Raw genomic sequence first — 16,296 nt, 5'->3', positions numbered from 1 at the left:
ATCGCCCCTGCCCCTCCACGTCCCTCCCCTCTCTCCTCCTGTCCCCTGGGCTTGGCTGCAGCCCTTTCCTCATCTCCCCACCTGAAGCCTCGCCTCACCTTCCACAAGGCAGGTGGGTGCTCTTCCTATGACAGCCACCTGCCCACGTCAGACCCCACCTTCCTAAATCTAATGTGGGTCTCTCGCTCTACCTAAAACCCAGCTCCCTGCTCCCCGCTCCAGGTGACACTTTTGAGCCCTCTGCACTGACGCTGATGAGCCTCCGGCATCTCAGGCACAGAACACCGTTCTGATGTCATGGACACTTGCTGGCCCACTTTTTTTTTTTTTTTTTCTGAAACTGATCTTGAGGGTCTTTTATATGAAAACGACTGATTGGATGTGCCATAGGGTGCTCTAGGAGAGGGGTGACATGCAAGATGCCCCCTGCCCATGAGACTTCCCTGTCCTGAGCTTGGCCAAATCCTTCTCACCCTTCAGTGCTTGGCTTAGATGTCATCTCGGATGTCACCTCCTCAGGGAAGCCCGCCCTGACTTTCCAAGCTGGGGAGTACCCTGCCTTTATCTCCATGTCACTGCCCAGAATCTTATGCCCCTCTTATCTCTTGTAATGGCATTTATTTACACTTAGGCTCTTCTTCACTTGAGGGCAAGAATCCACTGCTGTTACCCCAGGGCCTCAGGCAAAGCCTGGAGCAGAGCGGACATTTTGAGGGGGTCTGATGAATCCATAATTCTCGAGGCATAGTCAAGGAAGGCCTGGGGTCAGACATACCTAGTTTTCAAGCTGTGTGCCCCTGGGCAGGTTACTGAACCCCTCTGACCCTGTTTCCTCCTCAGGAAAAATAAATGCCACTCGGCATCCTTGAGGGGTTTTTGTGATGGTTCAACCAGGCTTCATCTGAACACTGGTCCCCAGTGAGAAAGCACACGGTGCAGTGCAGGCTGAGGGGCCAACAGCGCCCACGAGGGAGTGTGGTCAGTTGCCAAGATGGGGTTTGGACTCTGGCGGCGCCTCCAGGGAGCTGCGTGACCCTGGGCCATGACCCTGGCCTCGGTATCCCCGTGTGTACACCAAGGCTCACAGTGCCCACATCCCCTGCCGTGCGAAGGATCTGCTGACCTGGTGGGTCGCACAGGCAGCTGGGATGCTGCCCAGCGCCCACAGATGAAGGGCCCCAGGCCCTCCACCTGCCTGCAGTTGGTCAGCTCCTGTTCTGCTGGACAGTGAGCACGCCACGTCTGTCTCCCCCACGGCCATGGGAGTCCCTGCACACCAACGGCATCTCACCCTGCAGGGCCTGGTACAGAGTGAGGCCACAGCTCATTTCACTCTGAGCCAGGCAGCGGTTCAAGAGCTTCACCTGCATGAATTTATCTTCATTACAATTCTATGAGGAAGGTACCATTACTGTTCCCATTTTACAGATGAGATCACTGAGGCTTAGCAAGAATAAATAATTTGTCCATGGTCACACAACTTGTAAGTGGTGAAGCCAGGATCCAAACCCTGAAAGGCAGGTGGGGAAGCCAGCGCAGAGCAGTCCCTTGAACAGAAAGATGGGAGGCTGTGGGTGTGAAGCCTGTGTGATTCGCCTTCAGGCCGGGTCCACAGTCCTAGGACAGGCTGTGCTTCCCAGAGTGTGTGGACAGCGAGTCTGGCCCAGAGAGACCTTGCCCGCGGTTCCAAAGCCTCACCTCCAAGAGGAAAACCTCTGGGGCTTCCAAAGAGCCTGGGAAGGTGGCGCTTGATACATGGAGGGGCAAAAATGTCAGGAAAGAAGCGGGAGCAACGTGGAGGGAGAAGAAGTGAGACAGGGCGCACGGGAGGCGGCCCGTGGTGTGGCCTCTGGGCAGAGCTGGCTTCACAGCTGGGCTCTGCACCAGGCTGTGCCCTCTCTGGGACAACATCTAGTATCTCTGGGGCTGCTGAGAGGGTAAAGGAGGATGATGCTTGTGAAGGAAGGTGCTCAGCACACACAGGATTCAGTAAGCCTCAGCCTGTGTGGCACGAACGTGTGAGGCAGGCAGTGGGGGCACGCGTGTGCGTGTGGATCTGTGTGTAAGACGCTCCAGTCTGGGTGTGTGGGTGTGCGTGTCTCTGGGTGCTCTGTGTGTGTGTGTATCTCTGGGTGGTGTGTATGTGTGTGTGTATCTCTAGGTGGTGTGTGTGTGTGTGTGAATCTCTGGGTGGTGTGTGTGTGTGTGTATCTCTGGGTAGTGTGTATGTGTGTGTGAATCTCTGGGTCGTGTATGTGTGTGTGTGTGTATCTCTGGGTGGTGTGTGTGTGTATCTCTGGGTGGTGTGTGTGTGTGTATCTCTGGGTGGTGTGTATGTGTGTGTGTATCTCCGGGTGGTGTGTGTGTGTGTGAATCTCTGGGTGGTGTGTGTGTGTGTATCTCTGGGTGGTGTGTATGTGTGTGTGAATCTCTGGGTGGTGTGTGTGTGTGTGTGTGTATCTCTGGGTGGTATGTATGTATGTGTGCATCTCTGGGTGGTGTGTATGTGTGTGCGAATCTCTGGGTGGTGTGTGTATCTCTGGGTGGTGTGTGTATGCGTGTGTATCTCTGGGTGGTGTGTGTGTGTATCTCTGGGTGGTGTGTGTATGTGTGTGTGTATCTCTGGGTGGTGTGTGTATGTGTGTGTGTATCTCTGGGTGGTCTGTGTATGCGTGTGTATCTCTGGGTGGTGTGTGTATGTGTGTGTGTATCTCTGGGTGGTGTGTGTATCTCTGGGTGGTGTGTGTATCTCTGGGTGGTGTGTGTATGTGTGTGTGTATCTCTGGGTGGTGTGTGTGTATCTCTGGGTGGTGTGTGTGTATCTCTGGGTGGTGTGTGTATGTGTGTGTATCTTTGGGTGGTGTGTGTGTGTATCTCTGGGTGGTGTGTGTGTATCTCTGGGTGGTGTGTGTATGTGTGTGTGTATCTCTGGGTGGTGTGTGTATATGTGTGTGTATCTCTGGGTGGTGTGTGTAAGTGTGTGTGTATCTCTGGGTGGTGTGTGTATATGTGTGTGTATCTCTGGGTGGTGTGTGTATGTGTGTGTGTATCTCTGAATGGTGAGTATATGTGTGTGTCCAGGGATGACTGCTCTGGTTTGGGGGCTGCCTATAAGAACGCTTGTACGCCCCAGTGTGTGTGTTGTGTAAGCCGTGAGTGTGTGCTGTGTGCTCAGTGTGTGCGCTCAGGGTGCACGCAGGAGCACATGTGTGTCGGGGCCCACCTTTCAGTGTGTGTCTGATGCGTATGTTTGTTCATGTGAGCAGACGTGTGTACACATGGGCAGTAATGGTGTGCGTGCATGTGCTCAAGTGCCAACCTGGGCCCCGTGCACACATCACCGTGCCTGGAAGGCATCAATGCAGCAACCTGACCCACAAAACGGGATTCTCATCAAGCCAGACTTGGGGACGGGAGCTGGGGTAGCTAGATCAGCACCGCGGCTGGAGCAGTTACGTCCGCTTCTGAGCCTCGACGCCCCCGTGTCCCGCAGGGCAGAGCAGCCCTCCCCATCAGCACTGCGGTGCCCTGCGGTGCCGGGGGCTGAGAGCCGGCAGCATAGCTCCCTTCTCGTGGCCAGCAGAGATCAGGTGGTCAGCGTCTGCCGTCCCGGGGAGGAAACTGTTGGGCCGGGCCGGCCGGATGTGGCCTTTTCCATCAAAATCACAAGGACTCTCAGGACACTTCCTTCATGCCTCCTGAACGGACGTGGGCACCAACACCACGGCGGACAGGGCCCCGGACTCCAGGCCGATACCCGCTGGGGGTCTCCGGACAAGTGGCTCCTCTGGGCCCAGCTCCCACTGTCAGATGCGGTGCCCCCTCCTCCCTCCCGAGGCCAGCCTGGCACAGAGAGAGTGCCAGCACTGAGGACTTGCTCGTGAAAGTCGGTCCCCTCCCCAGGCCCCAGTCTCAAGCTGAGGCTCTGAGAGCAGTGTTGGGGACAGGGTAGCCACGCTCGGAAGGAAGGCGGGGGTGCGTTTGGTGGAGCAGAGGCCTGAAGGGCGTGACCCCTCTGGAGGGCCTCTCTCGGTGCCCGAGCAGGACGGAAGAGGCGCTGATGCCCACCTGCACCCACACCAGCTGTGGCCCGCTCACCTGCAGCGTGTCCCCAAAGGAGAGCTTGTGGATGACATGGGTCATGTCCGGGTTCTGCGGCTGGGCTGTGGCGCTGTGTGTGGACACGTGGAAGTTGCCCGGGACCTGGGGGAGAGATGGAGAGCTCAGGGGCTGGGTTGGCAGCGCCAGCGGGCAGCGCCAGCGGGCAGCCCAGGGCCTCACCTGGGCTGGATCTGGATTTGCACCCCAGGTTGGCCATTTCCCAGCTGTGGGACACAGCTCTCTCTCAGCCTCAGACTCCTTGTCTGTGGAAAGCGGGTGTTAACAGTACCCACTGGAGGGGGCTGTCAGGCTGTGGGTGGAGGAGGCATGTGAAGGGCCCAGCTGGGCGCCTGGTGAAGGACCGAGGCTCAGAGAGGAAGCCGCCCATCATCAATCCCTGGCTGTTCCCCACATGGGGGGTAGGCGCACAGACTCAGGAAGCATCCTCACACCCCAAATACCATCACTAGCCCGGCTACCGCATCACCACAGACTGGGGCCCGTGAAGTCGAGACCGCAGGGCCCCCCTTTCCCCTCTGGTGCTGAGGCCCTGCAGAGCGCGGCCTGTGAGCGGTACTGAGCCTCCTGGGGCCTCCCTCCCCTCCGCTGCTCAGACCACTGCCCTCGCTGTCGTCCTGGCCCTGTCTTCCTCTCACACAGACGTCCCACCCATCAGGAAATGCTGCCAGCTCCACCCCCGAGATGCCCAGCATCTGACCCCTCCAGCCTCCACCGCCTTCCTGGATTGGATGCGGCGGCAGCGTCCCTGCTGGGTTCTCAGCTGCCACCCTTCACTCTCCCAGGCCCTTCCCCAACAGTGGCCAATGGGGACCTTTTGAACCTGGGTTTGGTCCCGGCACGCCTCTGCTCAGGACCCTCCAAGGCATCTGTTCTCGAGGTGAAGCCACATCCTCGCGTCCTGCTCTGCTTCCTCCCTCTGGTCACGCCGGCCTCCCTGCTGCCCCGGAACAGTGCCAGTATGGTACCATCTTGGGCCTTTGTGCTGTGCCCCCTTCTGGAACCCTCTTCACATGGCTTGCCCTCTGGCCTCTGCTCCGGGACCCCCCCCCACCCATCCCCCAAGGCCCTGAAGTGCTGAAACACTCAGCATCACGTGCCACCTTGCCCTCAACTTGTCCTCCTCTGTGTCCCCCCACGAGAACAGAAACCCTCCACTGGTGGGGTTTGTGCCTGACTTGATGCTGTATTCCCCAGACCTGACCCAGAGCAGGTGCTTAATAAATATGTACTGAATGAATGAAAATGAATAAATGACGTTAATCCTTAAAATAGCACTTTTGGCTTTGGCACCCGGTAACTCCTGAATATTCACTGGAAGGACTGATGCTGAAGCTGAAGCTCCAATACTTTGGCCGCCTGATGTAATGAACCAACTCATTGGAAAAAATCCTGATGCAGGGAGACCCTGAGGGCAGGAGAAGGGGGCGACAGGATGAAGTGGTTGGATGGTATCGCCGACTCAATGGACACGAGTTTGAGCAAACTCCGGGAGATGGTGAAGGACAGGGAAGCCTGGCATGCTGCAGTCCCTGGAGTTGCAAAGAGTCGGACATGGCTGAGGGACTGAACAACAACTTCTGTTTTACAGGAAAGGAAACCGAGGCTCAGAGCAGTGAAGAAACTTGCTATTGTCACATGTCAAAACTGGGGCGACTGACCTCAGCAGCCCTGGGCTGATGCCATCTGGAGGCAGCCCTTCAGGAGGTGCCAGTCCTTCGGGAGGTGCCAGGCTCAGGGAGATGACCCAGATGAGAGCCTGGCCCTGGATGAGCCCTTGGCCTGCTGTGACACAGACTCGGGACAGAAAATATGGCTGCCTGACCACACTGGTCCAGAGGGAAGCAAAGACTGTGGGAGCGATGGTGGAGGGCCCCCAGCTCATCTGGGGGTGTTCTCAGGGAAAAGAAGACCCAGTGCTAAGCTCTGAAGCTGAGTCAGGAACAAGGGGGAAGGGCATCTGGGCAGAGGGGCTGGCGTGAACAGGTATGGAGGTCAGAAGCTGCCGGGTCGGAGGCACGTGTGAGGAACAAGAAGAGCTGGGTATGAATGAACCCTCAGAGACCTGAGGCAGCAGCTGCGGCAGGAGACAAAGAGCCATGGGGGGCGCTGCTTGGCAAAGGCCCTGCACGCCACCCTGAAAACTCAGGCTTTATTTCATTCCAGCTCAACAAAACCTGAAAAAGCTGCACTGGAGGAAGGAATATGGCCTGTGGCTTAGCGTCCACCAGCCCACCAGTCCATCAAAGTCCACTTATTTGATAAGCACACCTGTCTCCAGCATAAAGCTGTGGGCTTCCTGCAGCAATATTCGTCTTCACTGGGACTTGAGCTCTGGACTGATGGGAGAGGTACCAGGTCAACAGAGCATGGCCTGGCCTCAGTGAGTTGCAGTCAAGTGTGCCCTGGGCTGCTCGGAGGAGGGGGCAACCTGCTGGGCCTGGCTGGGGGGGAACAGGAACAACAACTTGGCAAGATCTCCCTGGCGGGACAGCGCTGCCCATTTCAGGGGCCCGACGGTAGGGCAGCAGCCAAGGGCCACACACAGGTTCTGGTCTGGCCTCACTTCCCAGCTGGAGGCCCCTGGGCAAGCTCAGTACCCACTACCCTGTGCCTCGGTTTCCCCATCAGGAAAATGGGAATAATGACCACAAAGGGTTGTGGGAGGGTTAAATGAGATGAGGAATACACAACTGATGGCAGGTGTTACCGGGCTGGCTTCACGGCACAAACACATTCGAGCCGAGAGAAAACAACCCTTCTGGAAGAGGGAAAAAGTGTATATGTGCAGGGTGGAAATCCTACTGCATTCTGAAAGTAATTTAACCTTCATTGCTAGTTAAATAAATAATATCTAGATGTGAAAGTCGCTCAGTTGTGTTCGACTCTCTGCGACTCTATCCACGGTAGCCTGCTATGCTCCTCTGTTCATGGAATTCTCCAGGCAAGAATACTGGAGTGGGCAGGCATTTCCTTCCCCAGGGGAGCTCCCCAACCCAGGGATCTAACCTGGGTCTCCTGCATTGCAGGTGGATTCTTGACTGTCTGAGCCACCAGGAAATATATTTTTCACTATGAACAATGTCACGTGATAAAATTAGAACTAAAGTCCCATTGCCTGCTGCCCCCAGAAGTAAGAAGCTGACAGCATCCGGTGTGCGTCCTTCTGAGTTTTTCTAGGCAGTGACATGGGGCCCCCTGCGGACAAGGCCGTGAGCAGGGTTCGGAACTGGGCTTGGAGCCTGGGCCTCATGCGGCCAGAGTCAAGTGAGTCAAGGAGGCTGGCTCCGCACATCTGCCACCCGCCGCTGCCCCGCAGGGCTGTGACTCAGTGACCCACTCCCCCTCGGCACGGAATCCATCACAGGTGGCTGACTCATGCCAGCACACGCTGGGCTGAAGAAAGCAGAGACGACGCTTTTAGAGCTGTGACTTAGGAACCGACGTCAGTGTCTCTGATGGGCGTTCAAAAACATATAGATGGAGCTGGGTTGGCCCATCCTGTCCTCCTCCTGGGGGGCTGGGTGATTAAGCAAGGAGTCCGCGCGGCTGGGGGCTGCTTGAAACAGGCGCACGCTGGGATCTGGCTGACCTCCTGATGAGTGGATAAGGGGGCCATGGGGCACGTGTGAGCCTGCTGCTGGGAGATGGGGGGCGGGGGGGGCTGCAGACCTCACCGTCTTCACAGCTGCCTTTCCTATCAAAGCACCCCTCGACGGGGCGCTCCAGGGAGGCACAAGCCCTTAACCCTGCACAGGAGGCTGGCCTGAGCTGTGACCGAGATGCTGGCCTGAAGCCACAGTGAGCAGGGGTGCGGGGACAGAGCAGGGAGCCTGCTGCCAGGTGGCCTGGCAAAAGATCCTGGCTCCTGGCCCTTCAGCAGGTCACGTAATACCCTGCGCCTGTTTCCTACACACTGTTGCAAGGACTGAATAAGCTAACAGTGGGGAAGGGCCAGGTGAGAACCCAATAAGCGGCCGCCAAGAGATGAGGGCTGGTGTGACCCTGTTCTAGAATCCCAGCCCTCCTTGACCAGAGAAAACCCACTTCTTGGACGTCGTCCCTGCACTCCTCGTGAGCACACTTGCACTGGAGTGCTGGCAGGTACCAGCTGATGAGATCACGGATGCCCCACTGACAGGAGATAAGGCCAGCTGGGGAAGGGCAGCAAGACTTGTCCTGTCCCCACTGCGACATGCACTTCACAGACTTTAATTTGTTCACGTCTCACAAGCTGTGAGGGCAGTATCACTATCTCCATCTTACAGACGAGGAAACTGAGGCTCCGAGAGGCTAAAATTGCTTAGGCTTTTAACCAGTGAATGTCCTTGCTAGGATTCTCAACCACAGGTCTGTCTGACCCCAGAGAGCAAGTTCTCATTCAGCCAGAGCCAGCAGGACACCCATCAGAGCCTGCTGAGGGGAGCCGCCTGTAGCCTTGGCATGGCTGCCACACTGGGTAGAGTGTGGCCCTGGGCTGTTTCCCAGGTGGTCCTCCTGTCTCTCCCGGGCGCCTCCTGCTCACCATCTGGGGTGTCCATATCTGCTTAACCCACGTGATCACACCCCTCGCCAGGAAGACCTCCACAAGAGGGAGGTGCGTGTGTATGGTCCGTTCATCTTCAACCATCTTTCCACCCCACAGATAGGCCTTCTCCGTCTCAGTGGGTCTCCTCCACCATAACACTCACTTACTCTCTCCCCAGCCGCTTCATGAAATTACACACTGGCTTGAGGGTTTACCTGTCACCCCGTAACAGACCGTAAGTGCCACCAAGAGCAGGGGCCTCGGTCGCTTCTCTCAGCACCGCACCCCAGTGCCGAACGTGGGGCCAGGCACACAGCAGGCACTCTCGAGAGCAGGATGCATGAACAAATGAGCAGGGGGAAGGGGAAGCAATGGTCCAAAGAAGTTAGAATGTGAAGAGGACTGGAGCAACATACGGACCATGAGGGTGGAGGAAGGGGAGGGAGGGTGCCCCGAGGGACCCATGTCAAGACCTGTGAGGGAGCAGCAGCTCTGCGGGCAGAGAGGGGGGCAGAGAGAGGGCACTGGAGGCGGAGCAAGAGCCTGGCCCACCACTCACGCACCCACCTCCCTGGCTGTGCACGCACTGGCCTTCCCTCATCTCCGAGGCCCATCCCCCACTGCGGCCAGCATCCCGAGAACTCTGCTGTGCAGTGGACCTGTTCTCTGTCACGCGGGGGGCTTTCCCTGCAGCACGTGGGTCAGCGGTCCACCCCGTCCTTGGAGCACCAGCCTTCCTCTTTGATTATGTTCCGTTCCAGACTCCAGGGCCCACTCAGCCCTGGTCTCCTCCTACCTATCTGGCTGCTCCTTCTGCCTTTCCTGCCCACTTCTAAACGCTGGTGGGCACCAGAAGTCGGCCCTCAGACTGCGTCCTTATCAAGATTTAGGTTCTTATATTTTTGGTACCATGGACCCTTTGTCAGTCTGCCAACACCTTCATTTTAATTGCTTCAAGTGTTTCAAATGCATAAAACATACAGAATCACAGAGTAGAGAAATAATATTTTAAACAGTAACAAAATAGATCAAACATTTGCACATGCCTCTTTATTAATGCAGCAAATAACAAGACCCGGTCGCAGGCCAACTAATGACTGTAATTTCAAAACTGTGATGAGTGTCAACAGCATCTCAAAATGATCTGTGGCAATTTTAAAGCGATATATACATTGTAATTTCTATTGGTGACAAGGTCACAGGTGCTGCTAATGCTACTGTGGCTTACTGCCTACGTTCAGCACAGGAGAGAGCGCCGAATCGGAGCTTAGCACTTATGAAACCAAACGTGTCATTTTTTCCTCCCATCCAGGTTCACAGACTCCTTGAATTTGATCTGCATTCCTGGGGCATCTGTGGAGCCCAGGTTTAGAACACTCCACACCTCTCCCTAGGTAATCTAGCTTAGACCAACAATTCTCAAACATGAGTGGCATCAGGACTCCCTGGAGGGCTTGTTACAACACAGATTCCGTAGGTCTGATGTGGGGCCTGAGAATCTGCATTCCTGACAGGTTCCGGGTGAGGCTACTGCTCTTGCTGGGGGGCCCACTTTATTTATTTATTGACATACAGTTGATTAACAATGTTGTATTAATTTCTGCTGCATCGCAAAGTGACTCAGTTATCCATATACACATTCTTTTTCATATCCTCTTCCATTATGCTTTAATCACAGGATATTGGATATAGTTCTGTGCTATCCAGTAGGGCCTTGCTGTTTATCCATTCTATCTGTAACAGTTTTCACTGCTAACCCTAAACTCCCAGTCCACCCCTCCCCCTCGGCAAGCCCAAGTCTGTTTTATGTCTGTGAGTCTGCTTCGGTTTTGTAGGTAAGTTTGGGTCATATTTTAGATTCTGCATAGAAGCGAGATCATACAGGGTCTGTCTTTCTCTTTCTGACCAACCATCTGGGTCCATCCATGCTGTTGGAACTTGGGGACCCCACTTTGAGGGGCGCTGACACAGACCTACGACAGCCATCACCTGTTTACAAATGACTCCCACATTTATATCTCCAGCCCAGGGCTCTCTAACGAGCTCCAGAAGCACCCCCTCAACTTCCAATTTAACATCTCCAGTGAGAATCCTAAAGGACATGTGTCCAGAATTGACAGACTGAGTCTCAGCCCCCACTCCCACAGAGTCCATGCTTTTCCATGCTTCCATATATAGAAAACGGGATCACCCGGCTGTCGAGAAAAAAGCCCAGGAGGTTTCTTTGATTCCACTCTTGCCCTTGCCACCCACAACCAGTTGATGAGTAAGTCTTGTTGACGCCACCTCCCTGGTCTGGACCCTTCTCTCCAATACCACTGCCACAAGCATCGCCTGTGACCTCTGCTCTTGGCCCCCTCCGTGTAGATGCCCAAGTGTTCTTTCTAAAGATCTGCTGTCCAGGAGAACATTCCCTGATGATGGAAGTGTTTCATATCTGCACTAATATGGTAGCCACTAGCCACGTGTAGCTTGCAATGTGGCAAGTGAGACTAGGGGACTGAATTTCACTCAATTAAAAGAAAGTTAAATGGAGCTGTAGGCTACTGTACTGGATAGTGCAATTCTAAAGCATAAATCAACTGCACTGCTTTCCTACTTAAAACCTTCAAATGGGCCCCATCACACACACCACAAATCCAAGTCACAGGGCACAGCCAAGACCCTGTGTGGTAGCTGATCAACGAAGGGACCCCTGAGCCACACCTCCCAGCACCCACACCCTTGAGTATTTCTCCCAGTCCCTCCGTATTTCCACTGCAGAACCTGGGCTGGCAGCTAACTCCCATTAACCCACAAAATGTTGCAGAAGTGTCTGCTTTAGTATTTAAGGAAACCTGAGCTGTGATGCAAGAAATCCACATGGAGAGACCACATGGAGAGAGAGACAGGTCCAATCATCCCCAGCATCTGAGCTGAGCCTCCCAGTCATCCAGCCGGGACTGCAGGAAGGAGGGCACGCCAAGGGGGGCACAAGGGGGCACACCAAGGTGGACACATGAAGGGGGGCACGCTAAGGGGGGCACACGAAGGGGGCACACTAGGGTGCATACTAGGTGGGTACACGAAGGGGGGCACACAAAGGGGGGCATGCTAAGGGGGGCACGCCAAGGGGGCACACTAGGGGGGCATGCTAAGGGGGGCACACGAAGGGGGGCATGCTAAGGGGGGCACGCCAAGGGGGGCACACCAAGGGGGGTTTTAGCTCCAGGTTGTTGTTTCCAGTGAGACTCAGGCTCAGTGCGACTTTTAAAAGCCAGAAATCTGAACAACCATCGACAACAGGGTGCTAGAACCCACCCAAAATATGTACCCCGTGTCCAAAGACAAAGAAGCAGTCGCAACAAGATGGGAGGAGGGGTGAAATCACAATAAAATCAAATGGATAGGCGACTCAGAATCTGGAGAACAATAATACCAAAGAAGTGCTTGCACTGTTGTGAAGGTTCTGAGCCTCATGTCAGACTTCCCAATCTGGGCATCTGCAAAGGGACTGGGAATCCCCAGGGAGTTTGACTCGGAAGGCTAGTGGGTTTTGATCACAGGATTTCCACAGGACTGGGGAAAACAGAGACTCCAGTCTTAGAGAGCAAACAAAATCTTCTGTGCGCCAAGACTCAGGGTAAAGGAGCAGTGACCTCACAGGAGACTGAACCAGACCTACCCCTAATTTTGGAGGGTCTCCTGTGGAGGCATGCCTTGGCAATGCCAAGGGCACAGGCAGCAGCAGTCCTGGAAGGGGTCGCTTGGCCGAGATCCTCTTCGGGGTCGCCATTAACCCTACCATAGAGCCTGAGCCTCAGGCCAACCACCAGGAAGCGAGAGCAACCCACCCGTCAGCAGACAACTGAATTAAAGTTTTACTGAGCATGGCCCTGCCCACCAGAGCAAGACCCAGTTTTTCTCATCACCAGTTCCTCCCATCAAAAAGTTTATACAAGGTTATCGTTACCATCTTTCTAAATTCCATATATATGCATTAGTATCCTGTATTAGAGTTTTTCTTTCTGGCTTACTTCACTCTGTATAATAGGCTCCAGTTTCACCCACCTCATTAGAACTGATTCAAATGTATTCTTTTTAATGGCTGAGTAATACTCCACTGTGTATTCATGTTGATGTATGGCAAAACCAATACAATATTGTAAAGTAATTGACCTCCAATTAAAATAAATAAATTTATATTAAAAAAGAGTCAAAAAATAAAATACATAGACAGAAAAAAAAAAAAAAAGCTTATACAAGCCTCTTAGCCTCATCTACCAGAGGGCAGACAGAAGAAGCAAGAACCACCACAATCCCGCAGAGGCTAGAAAACCACATGACAGAAAGTGAACCAGGATGAAAAAGCAAAGGGTTTTGTACCAAATGAAGGGATGATAAAACACCAGAAAAACAGCCAAATGAAGGAAAGATACGCAACCTTCCAGAAAAAGAATTCAGAATAATGATAGTGAAGATCATCCAGGATCTTGAAAAAAAGAATAGAGGCAAAGATTAAGAAGATGCAAGAAGTGTTTACCAAAGACCTAGAAGGACTAAAGAAGAAACAAACAAAGATGAACAACATACTGGAAGGAATCAATAAAGGCACAAGACGGATAAGTGACCTGCAGAACAGAATGGTGGAAATCACTGCCACAGAACAGAACATATAAAAAAGAATGAAAAACAAAAAAAAGAGGACAGCCAAGGAGACCTCTGGAACAACATTAAATGCACCAAATTTTGCATTATAGGAGTCCTGGAAGGAGAAGAAACACAAAGGACCTGAGAAAACATATGAAGAAATAACAGCTGGAAACTTCCCTAAGACAGGAAAGCAAAGAGCAAACATGCCGGGAGCCAGCGTGAGGAATCCCGCCCGTGACAAGGTCATGAGGAAGGAAGCCTGACAAAATGCAAGGACGTGATTAGGCTTCAGGGGTTCCCCCTGGAATTTCCTGAGCATGTACCCCAAAAACCAAAAAATCTGCCTGCTTTTCCACTCTTCTGATATTCTCTGGAAAAAGTCAAATCAGGGCTTTAGTCTTCTGCATTTGAAAGGGATGTTTCAGTTAAACCCCCTATGATAACTCTCTAGCTTGCCTAACAGGTTCCCCAGACCTCTTACAGCTTGTGAATTGCTTACAGCCCCCCAACCACGAGAGGCACAAAGCTTAAAGCATCTTAAAGATACAGAGCCTTTTCTAAAGAGTTAAAAATCATATCGGTGACGGGTTTTCACTGTTGACTCAGACTACTGCCAGGCCTCCATATTCTTTATCTTTTAGGCACCTGGGAGGATGTTAATCAATGTAAACGGGATATGGAAAAAGATATATAGTAGTTTTGATGTTAGCAACACTAGACTTTTGAGTTAATTACTTTTCTTTTGTTATAAATCACTGTACCCCTTTTACTTGTTATAAATTGCTGTGTCTTTGCTATGTAAGAATGTAACTTTATTTAGTGTTTTCTGAGAGTGGCACCAGACTTTGGGAAGATCAACACAAATAAGTCTTCTGGTTGACAAACCCTTATCAGAAAAAAGGCTGTAAAATGTTAATTGGCCCTTTTGGCCGGAAGATGATGTAAATTACCTAAGACTTGTGTATACAACTAGGTATGCAGAGAGAAAAGCCTGGTTTTGATAAGAGTCTGGGCTGCTAACACTGCATAATTTTGTATTACCCATTGATCTCTATGTACAATCAAAAAGGTATAAAAGGCCTTTCTAGACAATTGAGGCCGGGCCAGTTGCTGGACTGGTTTCCCCCGTGTCTCCTCTTTACTCTAATTTCAGGCTGAATTCCCATCTGGAGTGGGGCGGCTCGCCATGTCTACTTACTTGTCCTGGCTTCTAAGACCCACGCGAAAGGGAGCCTAAGGCGGGGCACGCTTCAATATTCAAGTGGGCGCCGGTGGCCCAACGTAGATGGTGCAAGCTTCTTGTCTGGAACTTTATTGGCCCTCCCCTTAAGCCAAGTTATTCAGCCTTCTTTCTCCACTTAATTTTCCTACTACACTATTTCTCCCCAATCTAATCTTATATTTCTATATTAATAAATAAGTTCTCCTTGCCAACGCCATCCCCGCTTTGAATTCCCTGGATCCACCGGGGCTGGACCCCGGCACAAACCAAGCCCAGGAAGCAGAGAGTTCCGGGCAGGACAAACCGAGGGGTGAACACACAGAGACACACAGTAATCAAACATGATGACAATCAGAGACAAAGACAAAACATTAAAGAAACAAGCGAAAAACGACAAAGAACACACAAGGGGACTCCCATCAGCAGTTGATTTCTCAACAGAAACCCAGCAAGCCAGAAGGGAATGGCATGGCATATTTAAAGTGACGAAAGGGAAGAACCTACAGCCACAAATACTCCACCCAACAAGACTCTTGTTCAGATTTGATGAGAAATCAAAAACTTTACAGACAAGCAAAAGTTAAGAGAATTCAGCACCAAAAAAACAGCTTTACAACAAATACTAAAGGAACTTCTCTAGGCAAGAAACACAAGAGAAGAAAAAGACCTACACAAAACAAACCCAAAACAATTAAGAAAATGATAATAGAATCATACGTACCGATAATTACCGTAACTGTAAATGGATTTAGTGTACCAACCAAAATCATAGACTGGCTGAGTGCATGAGAACATGTTCATGTATGCACTGCCACTTGCCACTTCATTCTATTTAACCTCCCAATTGTATGTAATTATTGTATATTGTTAGGTTAATCACGTTCCCATTATGGCTTGCAATCGTAATTATCTTTTGTTTTTTGTCTGCGTATTGATTCTGAAAACCGATAAACACCTTTCACTATGGTGATTATGTAACTATCACTCACTTAATACCATTTGTATCATGATTGGTCAACAGAAAATAATAGAGTTCTATATCATTAAAACTATCATTTAATAGGAAAACCTGAGTCTACTTTTTAAAATCCAGATGTATAACAGGATTACTTTGAAATTTTTTGAAAAACACAAATGCCCAGATACTGTTATTCTTCTCCAAAGCTACAGAAGCATTTCTAATGAGCAGCCTTGTTTAAAAACAACTGGACTAAATGAAAACATCATGTTGTTTTAAATATATACACTTAAATGTACACAATTTAAATTTGTTAATTATACCTCAATAAAGCTGGAAAAAAGATAAATGTAAAGATACACATATACACAGAGAGTATAGATTAGAAAGATCTAAGAAACATTAACCAAACCAAACACAAGGCAATGTGTGAACCTTGTCATTATCGTTTTGAACATATCACAGAAAAATACATTTTTTTAGACAATTGGAGGAATTTGGACACCAAGTGGATGTTTGATGATAATAAGAGATTATTTTTTAGGCGTAATGATGGCATTGGGACTATGCTAAAAAGAATACTTAGTTTTGGTCACACTGAAGTTTTTATATAAATACTGAATTATTTACAGACATAATGATACAGTGAATGTCTATATTAAATAATCTAGAGTGAGTGAGTTGGAGAGTGGAGGAGGTATGGAGAAAACAAGACTGACCAGATGTTGACAGTTCTTAAAGCAGGATGGTGGGAATGTGTGGGGGGGTTATCGTCTTCCTTCCCCTTTTCTGTATTTGAAATTTTTTAATAATAAAAACTTGATTAAAAAATAAAAG

The 16,296-nt window shown here is 51.3% G+C and overlaps 1 protein-coding gene across 2 annotated transcripts in view; it reads right to left on the bottom strand.

Moving 5' to 3' along the window:
• The window catches only part of ERGIC1 (endoplasmic reticulum-golgi intermediate compartment 1), a 115,554-nt gene that overhangs the window by 21,669 nt on the left and 77,589 nt on the right, over window positions 1-16,296 (bottom strand). For both annotated transcript variants that reach the window (XM_015101240.3, XM_042233677.2), the window contains exon 6: window positions 4,099-4,203. In XM_015101240.3, coding sequence (XP_014956726.2) covers window positions 4,099-4,203 — 105 coding nt within the window. The remainder of the gene's footprint in view (window positions 1-4,098; window positions 4,204-16,296) is intronic.

The sequence above is a fragment of the Ovis aries genome, chromosome 16 (assembly GCF_016772045.2).
Source record: "Ovis aries strain OAR_USU_Benz2616 breed Rambouillet chromosome 16, ARS-UI_Ramb_v3.0, whole genome shotgun sequence".
In the NCBI taxonomy this organism is placed as follows: Eukaryota; Metazoa; Chordata; class Mammalia; order Artiodactyla; family Bovidae; genus Ovis; species Ovis aries.
The sequence above is the reverse complement of the archived record's forward strand: the minus strand, read 5'-3'. Positions and strand labels throughout refer to the sequence as shown.